General features: G+C 41.4%; 1 protein-coding gene across 1 annotated transcript in view; it reads left to right on the top strand.

Annotated features, from left to right (window-relative positions):
* Positions 1-375: 375 nt before the first annotated feature.
* SGSM1 (small G protein signaling modulator 1) overlaps positions 376-24,033 on the top strand; it is a 218,074-nt gene continuing 194,416 nt past the window's right edge. Inside the window, exons 1-2 of the mRNA XM_063454650.1 lie at positions 376-467; positions 585-628. Coding sequence (XP_063310720.1) covers positions 449-467; positions 585-628 — 63 coding nt within the window. The 5' untranslated portion in view covers positions 376-448. The remainder of the gene's footprint in view (positions 468-584; positions 629-24,033) is intronic.

Below are 24,033 nucleotides of genomic sequence, written 5' to 3'. Positions count from 1 at the left end.
GTCTGTATAATGCCATGTAATAACACACAGTATATAGGCTCTGTCTATATAATGCCATGTAATAGCACACAGTATACATGCTCTGTATATATAATGCCATGTAATAGCACACAGTATACAGGCTCTGTCTATATAATGCCATGTAATAGCACACAGTATACAGGCTCTGTCTGTATAATGCCATGTAATAACACATAGTATACAGGCTGTGGCCAGGTAACCTGTCTGTCTGTGTTCCTGTTACCTTGGTAGGCAGACCCTAAGCAACCAGGCGCGTGAACTGACTCACGGCGGCGCGCTCTGCCAGCAGACTCACGGATGCGCACAAATACGGCAGGACGAGGTTCCGTGCACGCGCAGCGCGGGCCAGCTGCTTCCAGAGCGCGCAGTGTGCAGCGGCCAGGAGGAGGAGGACGGGGATACAGAGAGCGAGAGAGAAGGTGCAAAAATGGCAACGGGGACAGCAGGTGAGCAATGGATGGTCCACCAAACCAGGGCTCCGGCTCCTACCAGGAACATGGCAGAGGGCGCAGTAATGATATATTATGTCTATTAACATAAAGCCATTTCCTTGTTTTGTTCAGAGGCAGAGACCAGGCAGAGGCTGCTGAAGACAGTCAAGAAGGAGGTAGGTGCCTGTCCCCATCATGTATCTCTGTGTTATCCTCCCTGACATGGATACTCATGGACATGGACACATCTGCTGCTGTGCCTTGGCCAACACAAACCCCGCACAGCAGGCTTGGGAGCAAGGCTGGCAAAGCATCATGGGAGTTGTAGTTCTGCCACAGCTGGAGATCTGCGTTTTGCCCACCCTGGCTGTGTACACCCATGCCCCCCGGCTTGGCTTGCAGTAGGGGTGGCAGGGCGTGTTGCAGCCACACAGCTGGCACTTGCTGGTCACTTGTGTCGCTGTAGTGTCACACAGCTGTCCCCATGGGTGTAGTGAGCTGATTGCCTACATTACATGAATAGCCTTGAAATGCACAGGGAAAAAACCAACATGCAGCTATGATAACACAATGGCTGTTGATCACGCATAGTGTAGTCATATCAACAAATGTTTTTTTTAATGTAATTGCTGTGTACATAATGTAAGACTTGCAATATATAATTTACCGTAAGACTGAAAGAATGCTGCAGCAATAATAATAACAACACACGGAACATAATATATTGTACATTTGTCTTTAGGACTACGGTATTTCACATAATATTAGCATTGCATTAATACATTATACTGGTACAATTTTATCATTTTGTAAGCAGATTTAGTCTTAGGATGGGCGACCTTTGGTGCTCTATCAGTTTTAGGTGGCAAATGTTTTGGCTCGGCATGATAGGAAATGAAGTCTACAACAGTTGGTTTGCCGAAGGTTAACCATCAACACTTTCAAATCGCACAGGTCCCAATAGAGTTAAAAGGACATTTAGTGCCCCCTTGCTAGAGAGTTTGAAAATGCAAAATGAATTAAATATGGCTCAGGTGCAAAAGATGTTTTTAATTTCTTTTAGTGGTGCTGAAATGCACTGAGATTTTATTTTGTGGCTTCCTCATGTCATTTACCTAATGTTGCGTCAGTAAGCTACCCCAAATAATATTATTAATTTCCAGGGACGTGATAAAGTGTATTTTTAATTGCATAAGGATTCACTTTAATGGTAGCTACGGGAAATGTGCAGGTTAATGGCGATTAGGGTTACCAGATTTTTAAACTCATTTTTAGTATGTTAGTCTTATCTTAGCAGCCAATTTTAAATAGGTTGCTTTGAATCAGTTTGGTTAATAGTTTAATAGGACTGGTTCATATATTTAAAGCCATACATGAAGGTTTTAAACTTTTTTTCCCCCAATTGTTTGAACTAATACTTTCTGTTTGTGCATTGAACAAGCAGCATCAAATGTAGCAGGATGTGCATTTTCATATATAGACACATTTAATAAAGTGTGAATTGACAGTAGTCTATCTTCCAATGTTGTGATGTCCTAGTTATTATTTTTAAAATGTCTTCCTTTGTTGCAATATCACTGACGTCTTTCATAAAGGTGGACAGCCTTTATCTTTACATCTGTCTCTTTCTGCCATGCTGAGGTCGTAATACTTGCATCATACTGCAGGTAGTGTTAGAACCATGATTGGCCCCAGTTGTATCATTAATAAATTATAAAGCAAATGAGTACTCATCAGTAAGTCAGTAACAATTCTATTTATTATTTGAACACATGCGGGTTTATGCAAACATTAATTTTCACCAAAGGGTTATTATCTTCCTATGCGCCCTATAAGTTCAGTTTGTCATTTGGAATTTCTCAAGCCAATTTTGTCAACCAAAATCAGCAAACTCTAAGGTACCCTAAACCATACAAGATAATTGTACATTGGATTGACTGATGTCCCAATTTCCTTAAGTCCTTAAATTACTTGTTCAGTACGAGTGTATCTGAATTATGTAGCTACAAAAAAAATACTAGTGAATAAATCTCTACCAGCAACATTTCTAACTTGAGAAATTATGCAGATTACTTTATATTTATATAGACATCAGATATTATAAAGTTGCAGCAGAGGTCAGACGATCACTCATAAATGGTTACATTCATCTTTTTAGGCATATATTAGAAAATTGCAACAAATACAAATTCTATACCAATATGAAACACTTAAAATAAGCAAATATATTGTGTATCCTTGGTATTCAGTATGGAGCAGGAGTGACCATTTGTTTTCTCAGATCCCATTGTGACTTTACACATAGGGCCAAGTATCATCTTATTACATACATCCAAGTCTGAAAGATGTATGTAATAAATTCAAGGTTGGGCACAGACATGGACACTGAAGAGACAAGTTCCATCAAATACAAGGGTAAGATAAAAATATATATGAAGTCTCTGAAGTGGACTTATTCCGTGACAAAAATAATTTACCACAAATAGACCCCATGCCTTAAGATTGGCTGCAGGCCAGTGTTAAGTCATGTGAAGTCCTAATGAGCCATAAACAAGAGTATAGCCCAATACAAGTCGTTAACCAGGTTTCTAATATAATGGCTGCCAGGAGGCATTGAATCCAGTCTGCACAGCAGTACTGCAATTGTTGACTGGATCCAGTATACAGGAAACTATAATAAAATAAAAGGAGTATTACCACATATTAGAGTGGGCTTAATGAAGCACAGACACTCCCAAGAAGGTGGTAACATATGCCTGGTGACTAATAATAATCTAGAAAAAGCAGGGTCACAGAAAATGGGTTTGTCAAAAGACAGGATCAGGGAATGATTATCCAGGAAAAACCCACTATGCCAAGGCCAAGTCAGGAATCAGGAATACAACAATCAGAAGCACAATAAACATGGTGATCTTTCAGCAGGGTAAAGCTATAAATGCAATGACATGACACAGCTTTGAACATTTATAAGGACTTGATGGGCTATGCCAAACACCTGAAGACTAGCACAGATCTTGCTCGATTACCAGAATAGAAGTTCGTGCACGGCTGATATTGCAAGTGCCGTTCAAACATTGATCTGGACCCATGTAAACTGGTCAGCGCTAGTAATGCACGCAAATGCAATCACATGCCTGGATCCATCCCAAAACATGACATCTAATGATTAAAAAGACAATCCACTGCATACATAAAAATAAAATAATAAATGTTTAGTAGATAAACCCCAAATGAAAACCTGCATACTTTTAATTATGTATTATTTCTTTGGGGGTTATATCTAAAAACAGATCTCTTGTCTGAATCTTTTGCAAGGGCTTCCCTTCTTCCCCAGCCCAGACATTCTGTGGGTGTCCAATCACAAACTTCCCAGTAAAGCTCAATGAGAAGTCTTTACAAGGCAGGTGTTCTGGGCTGTTGCCTGTCACTTGCATTTAACTCCACTGAGCTAAACAACGAGGAAGTAACATGAGCAGGGAGACACAAGGCTAATTAATAAAAGTGCCAATATCTACTGAAATTAGCAATTCTTGTAAAATGAAAAAAAGAGAACAATTCACACGTAAAGCAGTTCAGCAAGCTGAAGTGCTTGAGGGGTCGGAAGTGTCCCTTTAACTATGTAGACTTGGACATAACAGAAAATAAGAATGGGCTGTAATCCCCCAGCCTCACCCTATAATGTGGAACCAGATGCTACTGAAACACCCTACAGTCCTCAACCATGGAAACTACGGGCAAAAAACAGAGTGAACAAGAGACAGAGAACATACACTAAAAGCCAAAGCGAATTCTTAGGGAACATGATGGACACAAAGAAAGTGAACATTTTTGTGTTATATTGTTTTGCTGTAAGTAGTTTTCTTTGTGGGAATTGGGCTGTCAAATCACTTCATTGCAGCAAAAAGTATAACAGTGTCAACGTGGCAGCAAGGCTGAAGTAGAACTGGACACGTGGGGAACACAGAAACAATTACTGACATGTCGGAATACATGCACAGCTCCTGACTCTTAATAAAGGGCAATAGTATGTTTCTGCACATGTGCAAAAGCAGCACATGCATCAGGCATACAAGAGCAATGCTTCAAGCTGAAGAAAGTAAGCACCAAGAATACCATAATAAACAGGTGGAACCACTAGTCACAGCCTGCATCAAAGTATGCGCATACAGCATAAAGGAAAGTACACTGCTCCAAAGATAAAAATGGAATGATGCCATCCATGCTAACCATTATGCACATGTTTGTTGTAATTGTTCTGTTTCATGCCTTCACAAAAGGAGTCACACAAGCTTTTTGGTGGTAGATAGGTGTGATGGAGATCCTGTACTCCGACCACGTATCTCCAACCAGTTCGTTTCCTAGTCGCTTGCTGGGACCATGCAGCGCTTCGACCCCGCTGAGGTTTGACCATGGTCTCTATGGAGATTTCCTCCAGGCGTCCCATCTGCCTATTTCTTTGTCGTCCTACTTCCAGGCAGGTATCCACCTTTGCCTGCAATGTGATAGCTCTTGTCTTGATAAAGACACTTGCGGCTCTCAGGCCTAGCTCTCTTTGATTTGTCCCTGGGCTAGAGGGATTATGCAGCCAGCCAGCCCGTCACTCTGTGACTTTGATCCCTAAAAATCCATAAAGGACACACAGCTCCAAAAGGAACTTACATGCAAAGCTTTATTTTTACCTGGGACTAGCCCATATGATCATTACATAAAGCTTACAGTGAAACACATTCGAATACATAAAACCAAATCATGTGAAGAAACATACAGACACTCATAATAACACATAACATATTAATAAAATGGCAGGGAAGACAATAACTCTAATGAAATATATCTCCTGCCTGCAGAAACCATAATATGCAAATCTACTTGAATATGCAAATTAACAAACCTTGCTATTCAGGTAGTGCATATTATTGTTGCTACCAAAAGGTGGCGCTGTACAGCCAAACCCACCTAGTTGGTAGCAAGCACCAGCAGGAAAGGAGAGCACACAAAACATCTAAAAATAAATCAACAATACACCCTGCACCTATAATGGACACAGGGTAACTTAGACATCGGAGTTGTCCAGGGTCCTACATAAAGTGTCCGTATGAAACTCCAGGTGATGGTGACTACTGTCACAAGAGGCATCTAGGTTCATTTCCAGAAATGCATCCATTCCAGGAGTCCGCTAATCCATGATCATGTGGAATAATTATGACCACCAAAACTGACTTTTACTATGACAACATGGACTGTCATCTAAACAGTTTTGTAACAACCATGCTTTTTCTGCATGAATTCTTCTAGGCACAATGTAGATAATTCCCCCTCCCATTTATTTGATAAAGTAAAAAAAAAAAAAATTGTGTTTCAAAATCTCTAATTTCAGTAGTTTCTAATAATAGCTAATATGCTATAATCCTTTTCAATTCCCTGATTCTAAATAGTGACACTGACATTTTCATTCTGACAGGGAACAGTGGCAGGCATTGAATTTGTGTGTGATCTGTGCTCTTATCTTCTGCATGTGCAGACACTGTTGTCCAGCTGGAGATTTGCAGCCTTGATGCTGTCCTTAGTGATTTCTGCTTACGTCCGGGGGTGTTTGATTTCAGCAGAAAAAAACAATGCACGTATGAATTTAGAAGGAGCAGTAAGCCCTGAAGGGGTACTCTTTGCACCTGCACAGGCTTGGTTCATTGTGTAGCAGAGGTTATGGTTAGTTACTGAATGGGTTTGCTCTTCTTCAATAATTTGCTTGTTGTGCTGCCACAACAACAGGAGCAAGCACAATACGATCAACAGAGCAAGACATAAGCATGGCATTAAAATATGAGCACATTTTAATTGTTTGTTTAAAGAAACCTCAAACTTTAGTCTAGAATACTGCACAATTGTAGAAAATGGTAAAAGTATGTTATCCTTCATATTATAGTCACAATGTATTGGAACATAAGCGTCAAGCTATACTGTGCTGTCAAGCTAAAACTCTAGCATATAACCACTGCCAGGTACATGCTTAATGGTAAATAACATCAACCGTTTATCCGATGCCACAAGCATGCTTCAACTAGGAACCTGTACTGTCACTGCTCCAGTATCCTCTCGGATTTAAAAGACCCATAAAACCACGGAGATCGGTGAACCAGCTTTACCGCCCCTCAGCTTCCCAGACCAACTGATGATCCGATGCCTGGTAGCCACTGGACCCTCCAGCTCCTGTGGAAGGGTTGGTTCTCCATTTTGCAGGTAGTACCCCTAGGGTGTGGACGGCTGATGGGTGTTGTGTCCATCGTTGCTCTCAGCCCAGAATGGTAGCATCATGCTGGGGTGCTGGCGGGGGCCTTCTCTGTCGAAGGTAAGCTGAGTAACTGTGCTTCCTGACGGGACTCCAAACGACTCCAGAAAGCTGCACAAACCCCATCAAACGCTGCTTGGAATCTGGCTACACAGTCGCCTGTGGGGAAATTAGTCATTGTGGCGGCCATTTTAACTACACCACAAGGTTTTGCAGAATTAGTTGGCACAAGTTGTAGCAATTCAGAGTCTACAGTGGTTGCACCCTTGGTGGGGACCGGGATAATCCCCACCGGTGTGTGGGGGGTGGGGGGGTGGGGGAAGCGGGGCAGGCAATTCACGCTTCGCATTCGCCAGCAGGTCTAGGCTGGTAGATCGTAGTTTTCTCCCGTCCAGGGACCACTTCAGGCTTGTATACTGCGATATAGTTTTGAGCCATATATATCTGGAAGTGAGGCTCCAAACAGGCACACCAAAGCTCCATTGCATACAGTAACAGTTTAGAAAGTGCTTAGGAATTGTTTGAAAAGTTAATCCCACTTCAAAAGTTGATTTTGCAGGCTTTTTGTGAGGAGGTCACTTTCAGAATGTCTGGCTGCCATGCTGGTCAGCCCCTGCCTTCTTAACTTTTTAAAATCGCATTTATTCATTTTATTTTTTTTTAGCGCAGAAAAGCTACTGGGCCCTGGGCAGGTGACTAGTTTTGATCCCCTTTTGATTCTTAGGTTGGGAATGGTGAATGGAGTCCGGCATGACCAAGCATGTTAATGGCTTAGGTGGTCTAATAATGTCGCCTTACTGTTAATCCAAAAATACATTTTCCATACCCTTCTTCCCCATTTGCTCCATTGCTATACATATTGCCTTGAGTTAGGTTTCCTGGAGATATAGTTTATCTACTTTCTAAAATTGAATGCGGCTTAAACTATAAACCACAGAAATAGTTGCTGCTCCCATAAACCGCGGTTTATGGGATATGCTCAGCAGTGCTGTAGAATAGTAAGGGAACTATAGATTACAGTTTTAACCCCTATGTTTTAATACACTATACAGACAATACATTATCAAAAAAATAAATAATGGAATTAAATAAATAGAAAAAATAAATAAATGAATTGCACAGCAAGTGTCAGCAGGTAGATCCCTCCATCACCAGAAAGAGGTTCCACCAAACAGGAGCCTCTCATTCTGGTCCATAGAGTGTGCTCTTATCCTACAAATCCCTATTTATGGGATAAGTAGTTTATCCTCCACGAGTAGCTCCACTCATCCACTGATCAGTGAAACTGCTCAGTAAACACATAGCAACCACCTGACAGTTGCTATCAGTTTCCACTACCTGTTTTATTTGGCAACAGTTCTCCAGGTAGGAGAGAGCACAATTTAAGTTGTTTTGTAACGTGCAAAACTGGGATCAAATTGATATAAGGCAGCTTGAAAATGAGAGTACCAAGCTGCCCGACTGACAGAAAGAAAGAAAAAAAGTTGACCCACCACTAGAAAAGGAACTAAAAGTCCTCAATAATCACATATAACACTTAACTTAATAAATAACTGATGGATGGATTAAATGTGGTGGAAGATTCCCCAGAGACATTCCCAGCAAGTTTCTTAGCAACAGCAATAACAAAAAAGGGAAACGGGGATGCAGCTAGAACAACACACAAATAATATAGGTCTTGTTGTACTTGATGGACTTTATATTTTTATTTTTTTTTTCAATTAATTCAACTACTATGTAATAATAGCATAGTACTGTTAAGCATTTACAGCTAAATGAAATGAAGTAGCCATCAAAAGATATATGCGGTTAAAGAGCTCCAAGGTGCCTCCCCCTACCTCCTGGAGGCTATACCACCAAGACCTCTCATTTTTTTGCTGGAATCAAGGTCTCAGCAAGAAAAGGTAAATACTTTGGCACAAGATCTGTAAATGATTTATTAGCAAGGTATAATGAATAAAAAAGGTCTTAAAAAAAAAAAAAAAAGGGTCTAATGCGTATTATCCCTATGTTGGACTTCTACAGAGAAGTTTAAAACGCACAAAGAAAAACACAAACCGTGTCATATAAACCCACCAGACTAAAATTGTAGATTATGCTAGCTTTAGTGTACCTATAATCTTAATTTTATTAATGACAGGAGGCAAGTATTTGCTTAAGACTTTCTTTACTTAAGCTTCACAGCAGCACTTTTTTACTTAGTAACAAGGTAACCAATCAGAAAAAAGGGATAACAAGGTATATAAGTCCCTCCCAGTGATGTCATTTCCTCTTTCTGGCTGCGAACAAATAGGAACCGGAACTGAAGGAACCAGATGAGGAATTCAGGATGCCAGACGAGAAGAGAGATGCTTGAGAGGGAAACAGGAACGTAGACTTGAGTTCTTGAAGAGTAGAGGTGAAGCTTGTGATGGAACAGCAACTAGACTTGACCTCTTAAGGGAGTTTTACGCTGAAACGAGAGAGCAGAGTCGAAACCAAGGATTAATCTGTGAATTGGACTTGGAAATTATGATAACCAGTTGTTATGAAACATATATTATAGTTCGCTAGAAAAGTTAATCCATACATCATAGAAAATAATACCTAACCCCCATGGTAGTAAGACATAGTGTGTTTGTTCTTGTCTTAGAAACTTACCTACAGGAGTGACCCTAGGGTGGGAAAAACGAAGGTAAAAGTGGTGGGAAATACTCGCCTCCTGTCATTAATAAAATTAAGATTATAGGTACACTAAAGCTAGCATAATCTACAATTTTATAACATGACAGGAGGCTTCGTATTTGCTGTTTTAACGCTCCCCAAGGAGGGCCAAGGAAGCGTGCACAGCTGGACGAAAGTAGAAGTTGCGGAACGTCTGTTCTTGGGACCAGTCTGCGGATTGAAGAATGTCTCGAAGCGAGGCTCCAGCGTTGAATGCCCCCGATGCCGCCGCCCCTCTGATGGAGTGGCTCCGAAGGAGGCTTCAATCCCGGCTAGGGAGAGCAACCACCTAACCCATCGGGCAAGAGTTGTGGTTGACACTGGATTATGTGGCTGGACGTATGAGACCAATAGTTGGCTGGAAGACGTAGGACGAAGAGAGGAGGTGATAAATAAATAACGAGAAAGAAGAGACACCACACACAGTTTCGGGTGGTTAGGGAAGTAAGGGTAAAATATAGAAGAGGAGTTCGATTTTGTCCGTCTGGACACGGAAAAGGTGACACCCTCTGGGGAAAAATTGATAGCGTCATGGTCAAATGCTCGAACATCTGATACTCGTCGGAAGGACACTAAGCAAAGTAATAGGGTGAATTTTGCCGAGAGTTGACGGAGGGATAGATCTTCGTTGTTCGGCCAAGTCTCGAGGAAACGAATCATGACTTTAACGTCCCACAGATGGGAGTATTTCGGTTTAGGGGGGCGAGCCAGTTTGATGCCCCGCAATAGTCTACAAACCAGCTGGTCCTGGCCCACTGGAACTCCATTTAGAGGAACATGGGCTGCCGAGATGGCTGAACGAGAAAGTTGATGGATCTGTAGGAACGGCCTCGATCGAATAGATGAGAGAGGAAATTCAAAATGGACTGTTTAGGGCCCGTAAGGGGATCGGTGTTCCATTCCAGGCACCAATTGCACCAAGCGTTCCAGGAGGAAAGATAGCATCTTCTAGTTCCAGGGGCCCACGAATCCCAGAGGAGTTCCTTAGATCTCTGCGATAGTTCTCCGAAGTGCCAGGTTCCCCTGAAAGAGTCCAGGCTACAAGGTGGAGGTGGCCTTGCGTTATCATTGGATGAGGGTTCCCTTGAGGGTCCTCTAGGAGATTGGACCATGGAGGCAGAAGGAGGGGATCTTGGCAGGAGAGGTCCAGAAGATCCGGAAACCATGCTTGGCCCCGCCAGAGCGGGGTGAGTAGTACAAGTGTGATCTGTTGTCTGCGAATCTGGAGGAGGATTCTGGGAATCATCGCAAATGGGGGAAAAGCATAGGCTCCCGTTGTCGGCCAACTCTGAAGGAAGGCATCTACAGCTAAACATTCTGGGTCTGGAAGCCAGCTGAAAAACTGTGGGACATGAAAATTCGTCCGGGAGGCGAATAGGTCTAGGGTAAACGGGCCCCTGAGTTTGGAGATGTGGAGGAAGATTGTTCTGTGTAGGCGCCAGTCGCTGCCGTCTCTCCAATGTCGGGAGAACCAATCCGCGGTGATGTTCGATTCCCCTGGGAGATATTCTGCCCGAAGTGTGATGTTGCGTTGGAAGCAAAACTCGTAGATGTCTTTTGTCACTTCGGAGAGGATGCGGGATCTGGCCCCGCCCAATTTGTTGATGTATTGGACAGCTGAGACATTGTCCGTCCGAAGGAGAATACAGCAGTTTGAGAGGTGATTGGTCAAATTGCGAACGAGCCTGCGATTAACTCCAGACAATTGATGTGGAGAAAGTGCTCTGAGGTGGTCCATGGTCCTCCGGTGGAGGTCGTATGACAGGTTGCACCCCAACCCTGGAGGCTCGCATCTGATTCCACTACATAGTCCGGGGTGGGGCCGAAAATTGTCTTGCCGTTCCAGGCCGACATGTGGCGGAGCCACCAAAAGAGTTCCTTCCTCACCTCTGTAGTGATCAGGACCCTCTGGTCGTATGATGGATGAGACCGGAGGAATTGAGCTTTCAAGCGTTGCATGGCCCGGTAGTGAAGGGGGCCTGGGTAGATTGCCTGAATAGAAGCCTAAAGTAGGCCTACGATCCGAGCTAAACCTCGAAGAGGTAAATCCTCTTGACGAAGCACTTTGCGTAGTTCCTTCCTGATCGCAGTTAACTTGGACTGAGGTAGGCGAAGAACACAGGTTGAAGAGTCGATCTCGAAGCCGAGAAATTAGATGACTCTGGATGGGGACAGTGACGATTTCTCTTGGTTTATGACAAACCCCAAGGATTCGATCAATCCAGATGTATAGTTCGTCTGCGAACGTAGCCTGGATGCGTCTTCGCAGAGAAGTAAGAGGTCGTCGAGGTAGATCAAATAACGGATGCCCCTTTCTCGAAGATGTGCGGTGACTGGTTTGAGCAGTTTGGTGAAGCACCACGGGGCGGAACTCAGGCCGAATGGAAGGCAGGTGAATTGGAAAATCCGGTGGTGCCAATGAAAGCGGAGAAAACGCTGACTGGATGGGTGTACTGGAGCAAACTCAAAAGCATATCATAAGTAGAATATGTATATATATAAACAGAAAAATATGAATAAAGCAGATGACAGATTAATAGATAAACCACAGAAACCCACAGAAGTAGGAGACAGTGGCACTCTGACCTGTACTGGTGTGAAGCAGCAAAGAAAGAGGAAATGACATCACTATGAGGGACTTATATACCTTGTTATCCCTTTTTTCTGATTGGTTACCTTGTTACTAAGTAAAAAAGTGCTGCTGTGAAGCTTAACCCCTTAACCCCTTAAGGACCAAACTTCTGGAATAAAAGGGAATCATGACATGTCACACATGTCATGTGTCCTTAAGGGGTTAAGGACACATGACATGTGTGACATGTCATGATTCCCTTTTATTCCAGAAGTTTGGTCCTTAAGGGGTTAAGTAAAGAAAGTCTTAAGCAAATACGAAGCCTCCTGTCATGTTTAAAAAGCCCCAAACCCTTCTCCCTATTGATAGCTCTGTGGGCATATTCCTCACTTGTGTTCCTTATTCGTTCTTGATGCTTTCAACCTGTGTGCACCTCCCTTTCTCTTTGTGTTGAATGGGTTGAAACGTCGATCTGATACATATGTAAACCCTTATATTGATTAAATACCATTTTACTTATTGAAGACCGCAGAGTGCATCTCTTTTTTTCTGCTATATATAAACGAATATATCCACCGCTTCATGGACTGGTACAAGCTATTTATTTGTACTTAAAACCAGGAATACAGCTTGATCCGTACCTGATGTGCATGAAAATCAAGGAAGTGTCAAAGGGGCTTTGATGTGTGCTATTATTGAAACAGATGTGCCATTCAGTGTTTGCAGGATGACAGATCTTTGTGTATGAATTTGCTGTCAACATAGCTAATGACTTGCCATTTATTGAAACAAAACGCACAGCATGGTTGATTGATCTAGCATTGAAGCATGGTCAGTAGATATCATGCAATTGTGACTGTATACTGTCACTCAATCTTTAATACATGTGTATAATAATAGTAGGCTGTCAAACTGAAACAATATTTATTAACACAGATAGATCAGTCATGCTGTTTATACTTTCTCAGCTAAATTTCTAACCATGCGCAACTGGTATCATATATTATTGGCTAAAACATTGTTACGTGTCATTAATCAACTACTACTTGTATCAGCATTTCTGATCATATCCAATTGACTTTTGACTACTGAAGACCCCAGAATGAGATTATGTTGTATAGGTAACTAACATAGATCTGTGTGATATCACATATTTCAGGATTAACCCACAGATTGGCAAAGGTGTATGCATACAGCAGAAGGGCTGTAACTCTTTTATTACCAACAGAGATCTTGATTTAATTCCTGATGATCACGGTTCGGAATGATTAAATACAGATTCATGAAATAATATTCTAATATCCTGGGGAGAGACTTAGTATCCCCATTGGCAGTGGGTAGATACAATAATATAAAAATAACTAGTATCCCCCCAGCCCCCAACCACTGGTGCTCAACACAGATTGAGTTTGTATGGGGAGAAGCTTTTCCCATGCTATGCAATATGAGCCATCACACTTGTAAGCCAACCATTAGAGCTCTCTGACAGGTATATTTCACATCTCACAAGCAAATCTCACTTCTCATCAGTGGGAGCTGGGGGGACACTAGGTCTCCCCTATTTATTTTATTTAATAGCTTTGCAGAACAGGGGTGGGGACACAAGGGGTGGACAGTGAACTGTCCACTCTTTATTCTTTATTTTACAGCCCCCACCCAAGGCCCGCATACACACAAATAACTGCCCAGTTGCTAGTTTATTATTACAGTAATCAGTCACTGTCTGCTCACTGTTTGCAGAGGTGCCTCTACTTATGACATGGTGGGGGCATGAAGGAGATTTAAAGGAAAACTATAGTGCCAGGAAAACAAACTCTGTTTCCTAGCACTATAGCTTCCCCCTCCTTCGGCACTGGCTCGGGTCCGCCTTCACTCCTCCCCTGCCAACGTCAGCCGACTGGGAGACCTTATGTGCATGCGTGGCAAAGGCTATGGCTATGGGTATTCCGATGACACTGGAATTACTCATTCATAGTGTGAGGACATCCAGCATCATTTAGGCTACCAAAAGTCACCTAAAGACCTGGAAGTCCCTCTAGTGGCTGTCTGGTAGTATAAGTCTTCTTTTATACCAATATGGAGTCATATTAACCCCTAAAGGCTTTTATTTTATTTATTTTTTTAATTGCTGACGAGGTTACTTGGATAGTAAAAAATGCTGATAAATAGTGCTTATGAAGCGGTCTTATGCATCCATCCTGTTTATTGGCTTTGGCTGCTGACATTCCATCTGGAATTAAATCCATTAGAATTAGAAGAAAAAAAATCAACTGAAAACCATTAATATTTATCATCTGTTTTTAGCTGTAATAATTCAATTGAGGCCATATTGAGCACATCACTGCTTTGCTCCCGCATATGTGATGTGACCAAATGGACAGAATCTCAATGGCTGAGCAAAAAAACCCAGTATCATTAGGAGTGTTTAAAATAAGGCAATACAAACTGATACTATCATAACAGGGTTTCAAATCTGAACTTCTGTGCCACTAGCCAGGTATTAAAATTTACTCTACACTACAAGCCATAGCATACACTCACCAAGAGTGCATTTCTACTCATCATGACTAAATTTTCACTCGACAATGGCTAGTGGTAGGTGGAAATTATGAGCCCTGTTATATATGTTTGCTTTTTGCTCCTTGTAATAAAACCTTTTATTTAGTTTTTATTAAATGTTCGGGATACAGAAATAGAAAGGGGGAGGAAGAATTAAAGAGCAACAATATGTTCTGATACAATAAGCTTACACTTTTCACATTAAACGGAGTCATAAATAATAAATAATTGAGACAAAGCAAAATGTTATAGGACTTTCCCTTATTGATAGTCATATCCATACTTCCCATAAAGCAAACTTAAGATTCTACTCCAATAACTTGAGATCATAACAGAAGAGCATAGAACTGATCAAAGGAACAAAAATAAAACATGCTGATATTTTGTACACTACTCAATGTAGAAACCACATCTTAACTCAATGGACCTAGACATTTCAGGTAAATAACACTACTCTTTGTGTATGTAGTAAACCTACACCCGAGTACCGCAAGGCATACAGAAAATCCCAGCCATCTCAAAGTTTATAGTTTTAGTAAAATGGGACAAATGGAGCCCTTTTTTTTTTTTTTTTTTTTTTTTGTGACTTAACATTCATTAGGTATATCAGTCGTTTTCCAAACTGGTAGTTATGTTGAATTTGAGTAATTAATTCTTCCCAGTTAGGGGGGTAGGATGCTTTCCAAAATGCAGTAGTTGAGATACAAGCTGATAAAAGAAAACGTATAGCAAGATCTGTGGCCAAAAATTAGATTTCTGTCTGGAAGGACAGACACAAAGTAACTGGTTCTGTCAATAAGGCCACTGCATAGTTGATGTTTTAGTGTGGACCTGTGAGCAGAAAGGGGCCATTCTCGCACACTTCCACCGTATATGTTAAAGTGTGCCTTCTCTCTCACCACATCTCTAGCATAGAGGAGAACTCTTAGGGTATATGATGTGGAGCCTCTCCGGTGTAAGGTACAAGCAAATCATGAGTTCGGAGACCATATGCATCTTTAACCATTGTTCATAAGTATGATTTGCAGGACAATAATTTTCCTATTTCCCCATATCCTGGTTTACCATCTGGCAGGGTACATTGTAGTAACAAAGCATAACAAAGTGACCGTGTTTTGGTTTTGTTGAAATTTTAAAGCACCAAATGATTATCATTGACACTAGTCCCTGCAAAAATGGCGGTGGCACCCAGTTTAATTGTACACGTTGGAGAATAATACTTTTTGTTATATATGGTAAGTAATAAAACTTGCAGGTTAGTGATACTTGAACTGTAAGATTTCACATTTGAGGATTTCGTTGTAAAATGGCACTATATGTTTGGTCTGTTTCTTTTGAAAACTGGCACATTTGATAAATAAACCTCTCATATAAGCTTTATATGGTAACCATACCGACTGTGCTGTAACATGGTGTTATTGGTTTGTAAATAGAAGGTTATTTCTTCTTTTAGTTTATTGTTCCGTTTAGTATCTGTTAATAAGCTTCTGTTTAGTCTTCAAGTCACTAGATCCTTAAATACATGAGATTCTTGCAGAGTGGAAGGGCTGTGGATGGACCATGTCATAGGATAAATGCTGGTGTCTACTACTTTGTGTAGTAAAAAGCTGTGGAGGAAAAACGATCAATATTTGGATTAAGTGGTCTCCAGGGGTCTAAATAATTTTGCATAAATAAGATTTTATTAATAGATTTGGCTTCTAGGTCTCTTTGAGACTTGTTCCGTTTCGAGACCTCTGCTGTTGAATCCATCATCGGGTCTAAAATAAAGTGCAACGTTCCCCCTAGGAGGACTGTATCAAATCTCATGTTTTCTACTGTGTCAAGGAGGGTGCTCAGAAAATTACCTTGGTCTGTGTGTGGGCTATATAATGATACCAATGTATGGGGTGAAATTTTTTTTTTTTTTGTCAATCTTTCTTTTATTGAAGCATTTTTGATGGGGTACAGAAGAGAAGGAGGGAAACATATAGTTTGATTACAGTAGAGGGTTTAAACATTGTCAGCTTTAAACTATTACATTTCTGGGATAGCGATGCTTCGTTTTTTAAATTTTTATCTCGTCGTTCAGGAACAACATAATATATTCATGAGCACTGCATGACGTGTTAGAATGTCAAAGGATTAGCAAAATACAATATTATTTCTAAGACATGCAGTTAGTAAATATAGCACGGTTCAGGCTAGATTCGCTCCAAAAACTACCGAACAGATCACAACAGAATATAACCACTGTAGCGTAGCAGATAATCACATAAAGTAAGCGGGTAGGACCTGCGTATGGACTAAGTGAACTGTAACACAGCTTCCATTGGTGTCTAGCGCCTCCTGTCCCTTAGTATCACCCAGGTAGACTAACGCTTAAACGGTTTGGTTTTGGACATGTAAACAATATTAATGTACCCCTATTCACCGGTCCCTGTCTGTACAGTGTAATGCTCATATGTGGAACAAGTTACATGGTCTCCAATGTACATATATGCATCCTGGTTATAAATCAATTGCATGTGAGCGTGTGCCCTCCAGTGTGTGTAAGGTCAGGTGGCAGGTATGTGTCGGTGTTGCTTAACTGTCTAGGCTCTAAGATGCTTTTGCTGGCAGCATATAAAGTGTATCTGAACCTGCCACTGTACACCTACATAGCAAGGTATAAGACAAGGTTGGAAATCATATTGTCCAAAAGCATGTCCAACCGTCCGGTCGGTTCTACAAATCCGCTGTTAGAGCATGTTAGCGCCCAAAGTATGCAGGGCTAGCAGTGCGACAGTGTCCCGTACCAGCGCTTACATGCAGCCTCCATCCGGTTCTCTATCACCCGATGCCGGCTCTGTATAGGCGATGATTGTCCGACTCTAGGTAGTTGTGGTTCGCTGCAATACCTGTGTCAGAGAGGGTGTCCCCCCGGCCCCAGGCTGGAGTGCAGGCCTGCATCTTCATTCCACAAACTCGGTTGCCCCTGGGGTCCGGGTTTACTCCACTTGTGGGAGAGACGGAAGAGCGGGTCGTTGTCTGTCGCTTGAATCTCTGTTTCCTCCGCCGATGTGGATGATGCTTACGGGCTCTATGCCCTACGGCCTGCTGCCCGGGTGGGTAAGGTTGCGCATGGATGGGTAGGTGAGATGGGTTTATACCTGGGGTTAGTCCCCTCCTTCCCCGGCATTCACGGTTCCGTTTGCCGTTCATCTGTGATTGAGGCGTTTTGGGTCGGGTTGCCTGTTGTCTCCCCCTAGGTGAGTTCCAGGGATGGGACCGGATCGCCTCTGGGCACCTCAGGAGTGCGGTCGGTGGCTGCGACATCTTCACCATGCGGGATAGTGTGCCGTCCGCCATTTTAGTTGGTCTCGTTGAGGGCCTGCTGCTTAGTGCGCCCGTGCCATGCTTGTGTGGTCTGCTCGGCAGCGTGTCCTTGGAGCAGATTGTGGACCGGGATAACCCCCACCGGTTCAGGGGGGGGACGGAATAGAGATGGGTGCTTGAAAGGGTCGATATCTGGCATTACCATCCAGGAGAGCGGCCGTCTCTCCCTGGCTCCGGCACAGATAGGCCCCATACACGGATTTCGGGTTTCCGGGCGATTTACGACTCGTTTGTGGCTTCATTCGACGCCCCATGGTAACCCTGATTCGATGGGTGCACTCAGGCTCCAGAACGTGTCCGTTAGCGGGGTTTAAACCCCCGTTTTCGTCGTTTTTTGTGGGAGCTGATTTACAGCACGTCTGGTCGGCTCGGTGGTTAGGCTCCGCCCCCGGGGTGAAATTTTTTTTAGTACATTGAATTGTAATATATCTGGTCTCCTTACCTCCCCTTTTCACCATCAAGAAAATGCTACCGATAAGGACGGAGACCACTTTTTTTTTTTTTTCTTGCTGTGGCAGTATATAATTCACGTAAAAAACAACTTAGATTCAATGTGTGTAATTTCCCCATTTGTGCTTTAGATTTCTTTGCCTTTTCTATTGCTCATCTTTGTTTATTCAGTGAATTTAAGCCTTTAATGGTTAATGAAAACAGCTAAAGTGTCATCAGAACCGATAATAAGTGCTTGTCGATCTGTCATGTTGTCTCATTATATACCCCTAATACGTTCTAAACAAACTTATGGAACCTTTCTTTACCTCTAAAGTAAGTGTAGTGTACCCTATGCCACATATTGAGTTACAAATAAAAGGAGGTGGTAAAAAAACAAAACAAAAAAAAAAACAATAAGAAACATAATAGTTGAATAGTTGAAAGTCTCCAACCGTTTGCAGTTTATGGAAACAGTTATGTTTATGGATCTCGGGGTACAAACCTCAAACCCATTTATGGCCTAGGATGTAGCATCATGGGGTGAGTTTACACCCCCCAAATTGTAAAGAGTCGGGCGATATAATATAGAATCTCTGACTCCTTCTCAGTGATTTAACTATCTAAAGCAGGGGTTCCCAATTACTTTTTCCTGTGGAACCCTTTGACATAGTGTATCAACATCGTGGAAAAAGTTGTGTGTATCTGTGTTTATTTGTGCCAGATAGTGGCACACAGATACACACACCTTGACACACAGTGTGTATCTGTGTGTGTATATGGATGTATCTGTGTGTCAAGGTGTGTGTATCTGTGTTTGTATGTTCCGGTGTGTGTCAAGGTGTATATATCTGTGTTTGTATGCGCTAGTGTGTGTATCTCTGTGTCAGTGTGTATATGTATCTGACACACAGGACACACAGATATACACAGACACTCTGGCACACAGATACACACTGACAGACAGATACACACATCTTGACTCACAGATACACACACACACACACACACGCGCACACACACTCAGATACACACAGTGACATACACACAGGCACATACACAAACCTTGACACAGATACACACACTGACACACACACTCTTTGACAGACACACATACACTCTCATTGACAAACAAACACACTATTTTACAGACACACATACAAACACATATACACTCTCATTGACAAAAACAGATACATTCTCACTGACAATCACATACACTCACTGTCAAGCACCAATTCACTCTCACTGACAAACACACAAACACATACAAACTCCCTAAAACACACACATACAATTATTTTTTTCAACATTTTACTCCACCCAGCCCCCCTACCTTTAGGAGTGCTGGCATGGAGTCCCTGGGGTTCAGTGGGACTGCTGGCGGCTGGCATGAAGTCCCTGGGGCCAGTGGGGCTGCTGGGTGGCTGTAGAGCAGTCCCTGGGGGTCCAGTGGGGGCTGCTGGGTGGCTGGAGAGCAGTCCCTGGGGTTCGGGCGGCGAGGGAGCAGTGATCATCCCGGCACAGCTACCTCGCGCCTCTTATTGATGCCGGATATTTTTTAATTTTTTGGCGGAACCCCAGTTAGTGTTCCACGGAACACTAGGTTTCAGCGGAACACCAATTGGGAAACGCTGATCTAAAGGTTTTAAAATTAAAAAAAGTGCTATATATAACATGAGAAGAGCTATAAAAGATACATATATAAAGTAATCATATTACTGACATCCTCAACTTAGGGTGAGTGGATGAGTTAACTGGAATGTTGACATGTCTTGTTATTTAACACATAGTTACATAGTTACATAGCTGAAAAGAGACTTGTGTCCATCAAGTTCAGCCTTCCTCACATATGTTGTTGCTGTTGATCCAAAAGAAGGCAAAAAACCTAGTCTGAAGCGCTTCCAATTTTGCCACAAACTAGGAAAAAATTCCTTCTTGACCCTAAAATAGCAGTCAGATGTCTCCTTGGATAAAGCAGCTATTACCCCACTAATTAGAAATTATATCCCTGTATGTTATGTTTTTGTAAGTATTGATCCAATTGCAGTTTAAACATCTGTAGTGACTCTGACAAAACCACCTCTTCAGGCAGAGAATTCCATATCCTTATTGCTCTTACTGTATAAAAACCTTTTCTTTGCCTTAAATGAAATCTCCTTTCTTCCAGCCTAAATGTGTGACCTCGTATCCTATGTATAGCCCTGTTTCTGAATAGATTTCCAGATAAAGGTTTGTACTGGCCCCTAATATATTTGTATAAAGTTATCATATCCCCTCTCAGGCACCGTTTTTCCAAACTAAACAGATTTTTTAACCTTTCTTCATAACTAAAATGCTCCATTCCTTTTATCAATTTTGTAGCTTGTCTCTGCACTTTTTCTAGTGCCATGATATCTTTCTTTAGAACAGGCGCCCAAAATTGCACAGCATATTCAAGGTGTGGTCTTACCAGGTATTTGTTCCAATGATCTCTTTACTGGCTTCTTGCAACATCTTGATGTTCCATTAACACAGTACATTATGCCCTTCCTCCAATGTGAACACTATCTGTGTAGCGCCATTCCTCTGAAGTACCAGTTTGGTAGGAAAGTCCAATCTCTTGGAGACTTGCTATCATTGCCTGCATTAATTTTTTTAATGGATAAGTAGTGTATGCTACTGATGGAGTCCCTTGGCACAGATTGTTGTAAGTGCTGCGGCCTGGCCAGCCTATTCACATGATCTAACATTAGATCTTGTTCAACGGCTTCTGGCAATATTGCCTGGAAGAGTGCTCTGACAAACTGCGCCAGCACAGAGAGAGTAAAAAGTAATATAAAAAATCATATTAAAAACAGTTTAAATCTGCTATGGAATGGTTACAATTTATAATTGCAGCAACAGTATACCAATACACATGTAAAACGAACCATAGACAGAAGAAAAACAGTAGAATATATAAAATATAGCTCGGTCACATGACCGGCATAAACAACCAAGGGGGTATTGGGAAATGTAGTCGGACGCCGGCGAGCACTGCGCAGCTGCCGGCGTCCTAGTTGGGAAGCGGCTGGGAAGGGGGCGCGGTCTGAATCACGTCAGCACGCACTCATACATGCGGCTGACGTGAGGGGGAAGGACGACGGCTCGCACAAGGCTGCGGCCGTCGACATGGGAGGGACATTAAGTATATGACGCGGCGGGTAGCAGCCGTCGTCATGGAAACCGGAATCATAGTGCCGGTCTGCTCGCACAAAGCTGCGGCCGGCTGGAAGAATGAGGAGAAATAAAATAAATAAAAATAGAAATATATATAATTGAATAAAAAATAAAAACACATGATAAGAAGTACATCATGTCTGATCACCTAAAACAGTGTGACCAGGCATGATGAGAATAAAAAGAGGGGAAATACAAAACAGAGTGGAAGATGGCTTAAAATGACAGCAGCCAAAATCAAATAAAATACCCAGAGAGAATACAATATTAATAAAAGGGAATTGTAGCAGCAGTGTGAATAATTATAAAAAATTAAACAAATCAAAATCAACATTCAGACCATGGGGAGCAAGGGTTTGGAGTGTGTAAACCCACTCCATTTCTTTTTTACCTAGAATATTTTTGATATTACCACCCCTCCATGGAACAGCACATTTTTGTATCCCAATACATTTTAACATTTTTGGGTCTTTGTTATGTATAATAAAGTGTTTGGATACTGAATGATTCTGGTATCCATTTTTGATGACCTTTTTTATATTGTTGCTTTTATTATTAAAATTGAAAATAATTGGTAATGGCATAGTCATATCTGTGGATTTAGGTTTGTATTTTAAAAGTTCATTTATGTCTTTTTTTTTTTATATCCCTGATAGTATTCTCAAGTTCTATTTTAGGATAGTTTTTCTCAACAAATTTTTCTATTAGTAGATTTGCTTGCATATTAAAATCTGTGATTTCCGAACAATTTCTTCTGAGTCTGAGTATTTGGCTTTTCGGAGCGCTGTCTAACCAGGGTTGGTAGTGGCAGCTACTTTTATCTATAGCAGTGTTTGCACAGACTTTTTTAAAAAACGTCTTTGTGTATAGTTTTCCATTTGTTATGAAAATATTAAGGTCTAAAAAATTAATTTGTTCTCTACTGTATTCATGAGTAAGAATTATGCCTCTATTGGTTATATTCAAATTAGTAATAAAAGAGTTAAGATCGTCTTCAGTGCCATCCCAGATAAAAAAAAGATTGTCAATATATCTAAAATAGGAGACTAGGTTTGCTCTCCAAGCGTGATTACTAAAAATGGCTTCGGACTCCCAATCTGCCATAAATAAATTTGCGTAGCTGGGAGCAAACCTAGTCCCCATAGTAGTTCCTCTTTTTTGAAGATAAAACGAGTTTAAAAAACAAAAATAGTTATTTTTTAAAATAATATTAATACCTTCTAAAATAAATTCAATTTGTTTATCAGCAATTCTCCCTTCTCTAATTAGTATATTCCTTACAGCCTGACAGCCTATATCATGAGGTATAATTGTGTACAGTGACTGAACGTCGCATGTCACTAATATAAGATTAGGTTTCCATGTAAAATTGTTTAAAAAGTTTAAAAGAGCCATGGAATCTTGGAGGTATGATCTCATGAGTCTGACTGCAGGCTGTAAAAGAATATCTATATACTGTGAGAGATTGCATAGGAGAGAACCTATGCCAGAGACAATAGGTCTTACTGGGGGAGAGGCTTCATTTTTGTGAATTTTCGGGAGAAAGTATATAACTGGAGTACACAATCACTGTACACAATTTTGTTGTTCTGCTCCCCCCTTGTGAGTACCCATTTTATTCCTTTATTTTATTAATTAGCTTTTTATCCAGTGTGCACTATTGGTTGCTTCTCTCTACCCGAGTGTTTATCGTATCAAGGACGGAGAAAACTTACCACAGACGAAGGACACCCACTGTATATCCCATAAGCGGGGATTATACCGCTGAACGCCCTTCACACCAGAGCAGGTTTAGCTCTCTCAAATGTGAGTTTGCATTCAAGAGTTTTACATATTTTATTTTAACTTACTACACTATCTGGCTTCCTGTATATACCCTTTGTCTCTTACATATGAGTGGATTTACAAGGAAGAATCAAATAAGGACATTCGTTCTAGACCGAATATTGCCGTACTAGACGACTGCACGAGACACTCTTAGATAAGACTTTCTCCTTTTTATCCATTTATTTTATTTGGACTATTTATTTTACTGTTACTAGGCGCAGCTTTTATTGTTCTCTTTTTATTGTACCACCTTTAAGGGTTTTTGAGGGATTCCCTTATTAAGTTGCTGCCTACCGTGTTATCTAGCGCTCACTCATTGTTCTGTTTTTTGCGCCAGCACAGAGTTTGTGACTTCTTCAGGAATACCTCTTATCTGCACGTTGTTCGTGTAGTCTCAGTCTACATGGTCTGCTAGTAGGTCCTCTATAGTGATCAGGCACAACTTCATAGCCATGAAGGAGTCTGACAGAGAATTATGTATGTCGATAAGCTTCTCAGTTTTATCTTCGAAATGTGCTGCTACTATTGTTTGAATTTCCGTTTTTATTTTGTCTGTGTTTTCTTTAAGTTGTGTGTAACTTATCCAGCACTGATTTAGCTTTGTTTGCCAATTTACCCGTCATCTTGTCATTAGGCTCTTCTCTGAT

The sequence above is a fragment of the Pelobates fuscus genome, chromosome 5, assembly GCF_036172605.1.
Source record: "Pelobates fuscus isolate aPelFus1 chromosome 5, aPelFus1.pri, whole genome shotgun sequence".
NCBI classification, from domain to species: Eukaryota; Metazoa; Chordata; class Amphibia; order Anura; family Pelobatidae; genus Pelobates; species Pelobates fuscus.
The sequence above is the reverse complement of the archived record's forward strand: the minus strand, read 5'-3'. Positions and strand labels throughout refer to the sequence as shown.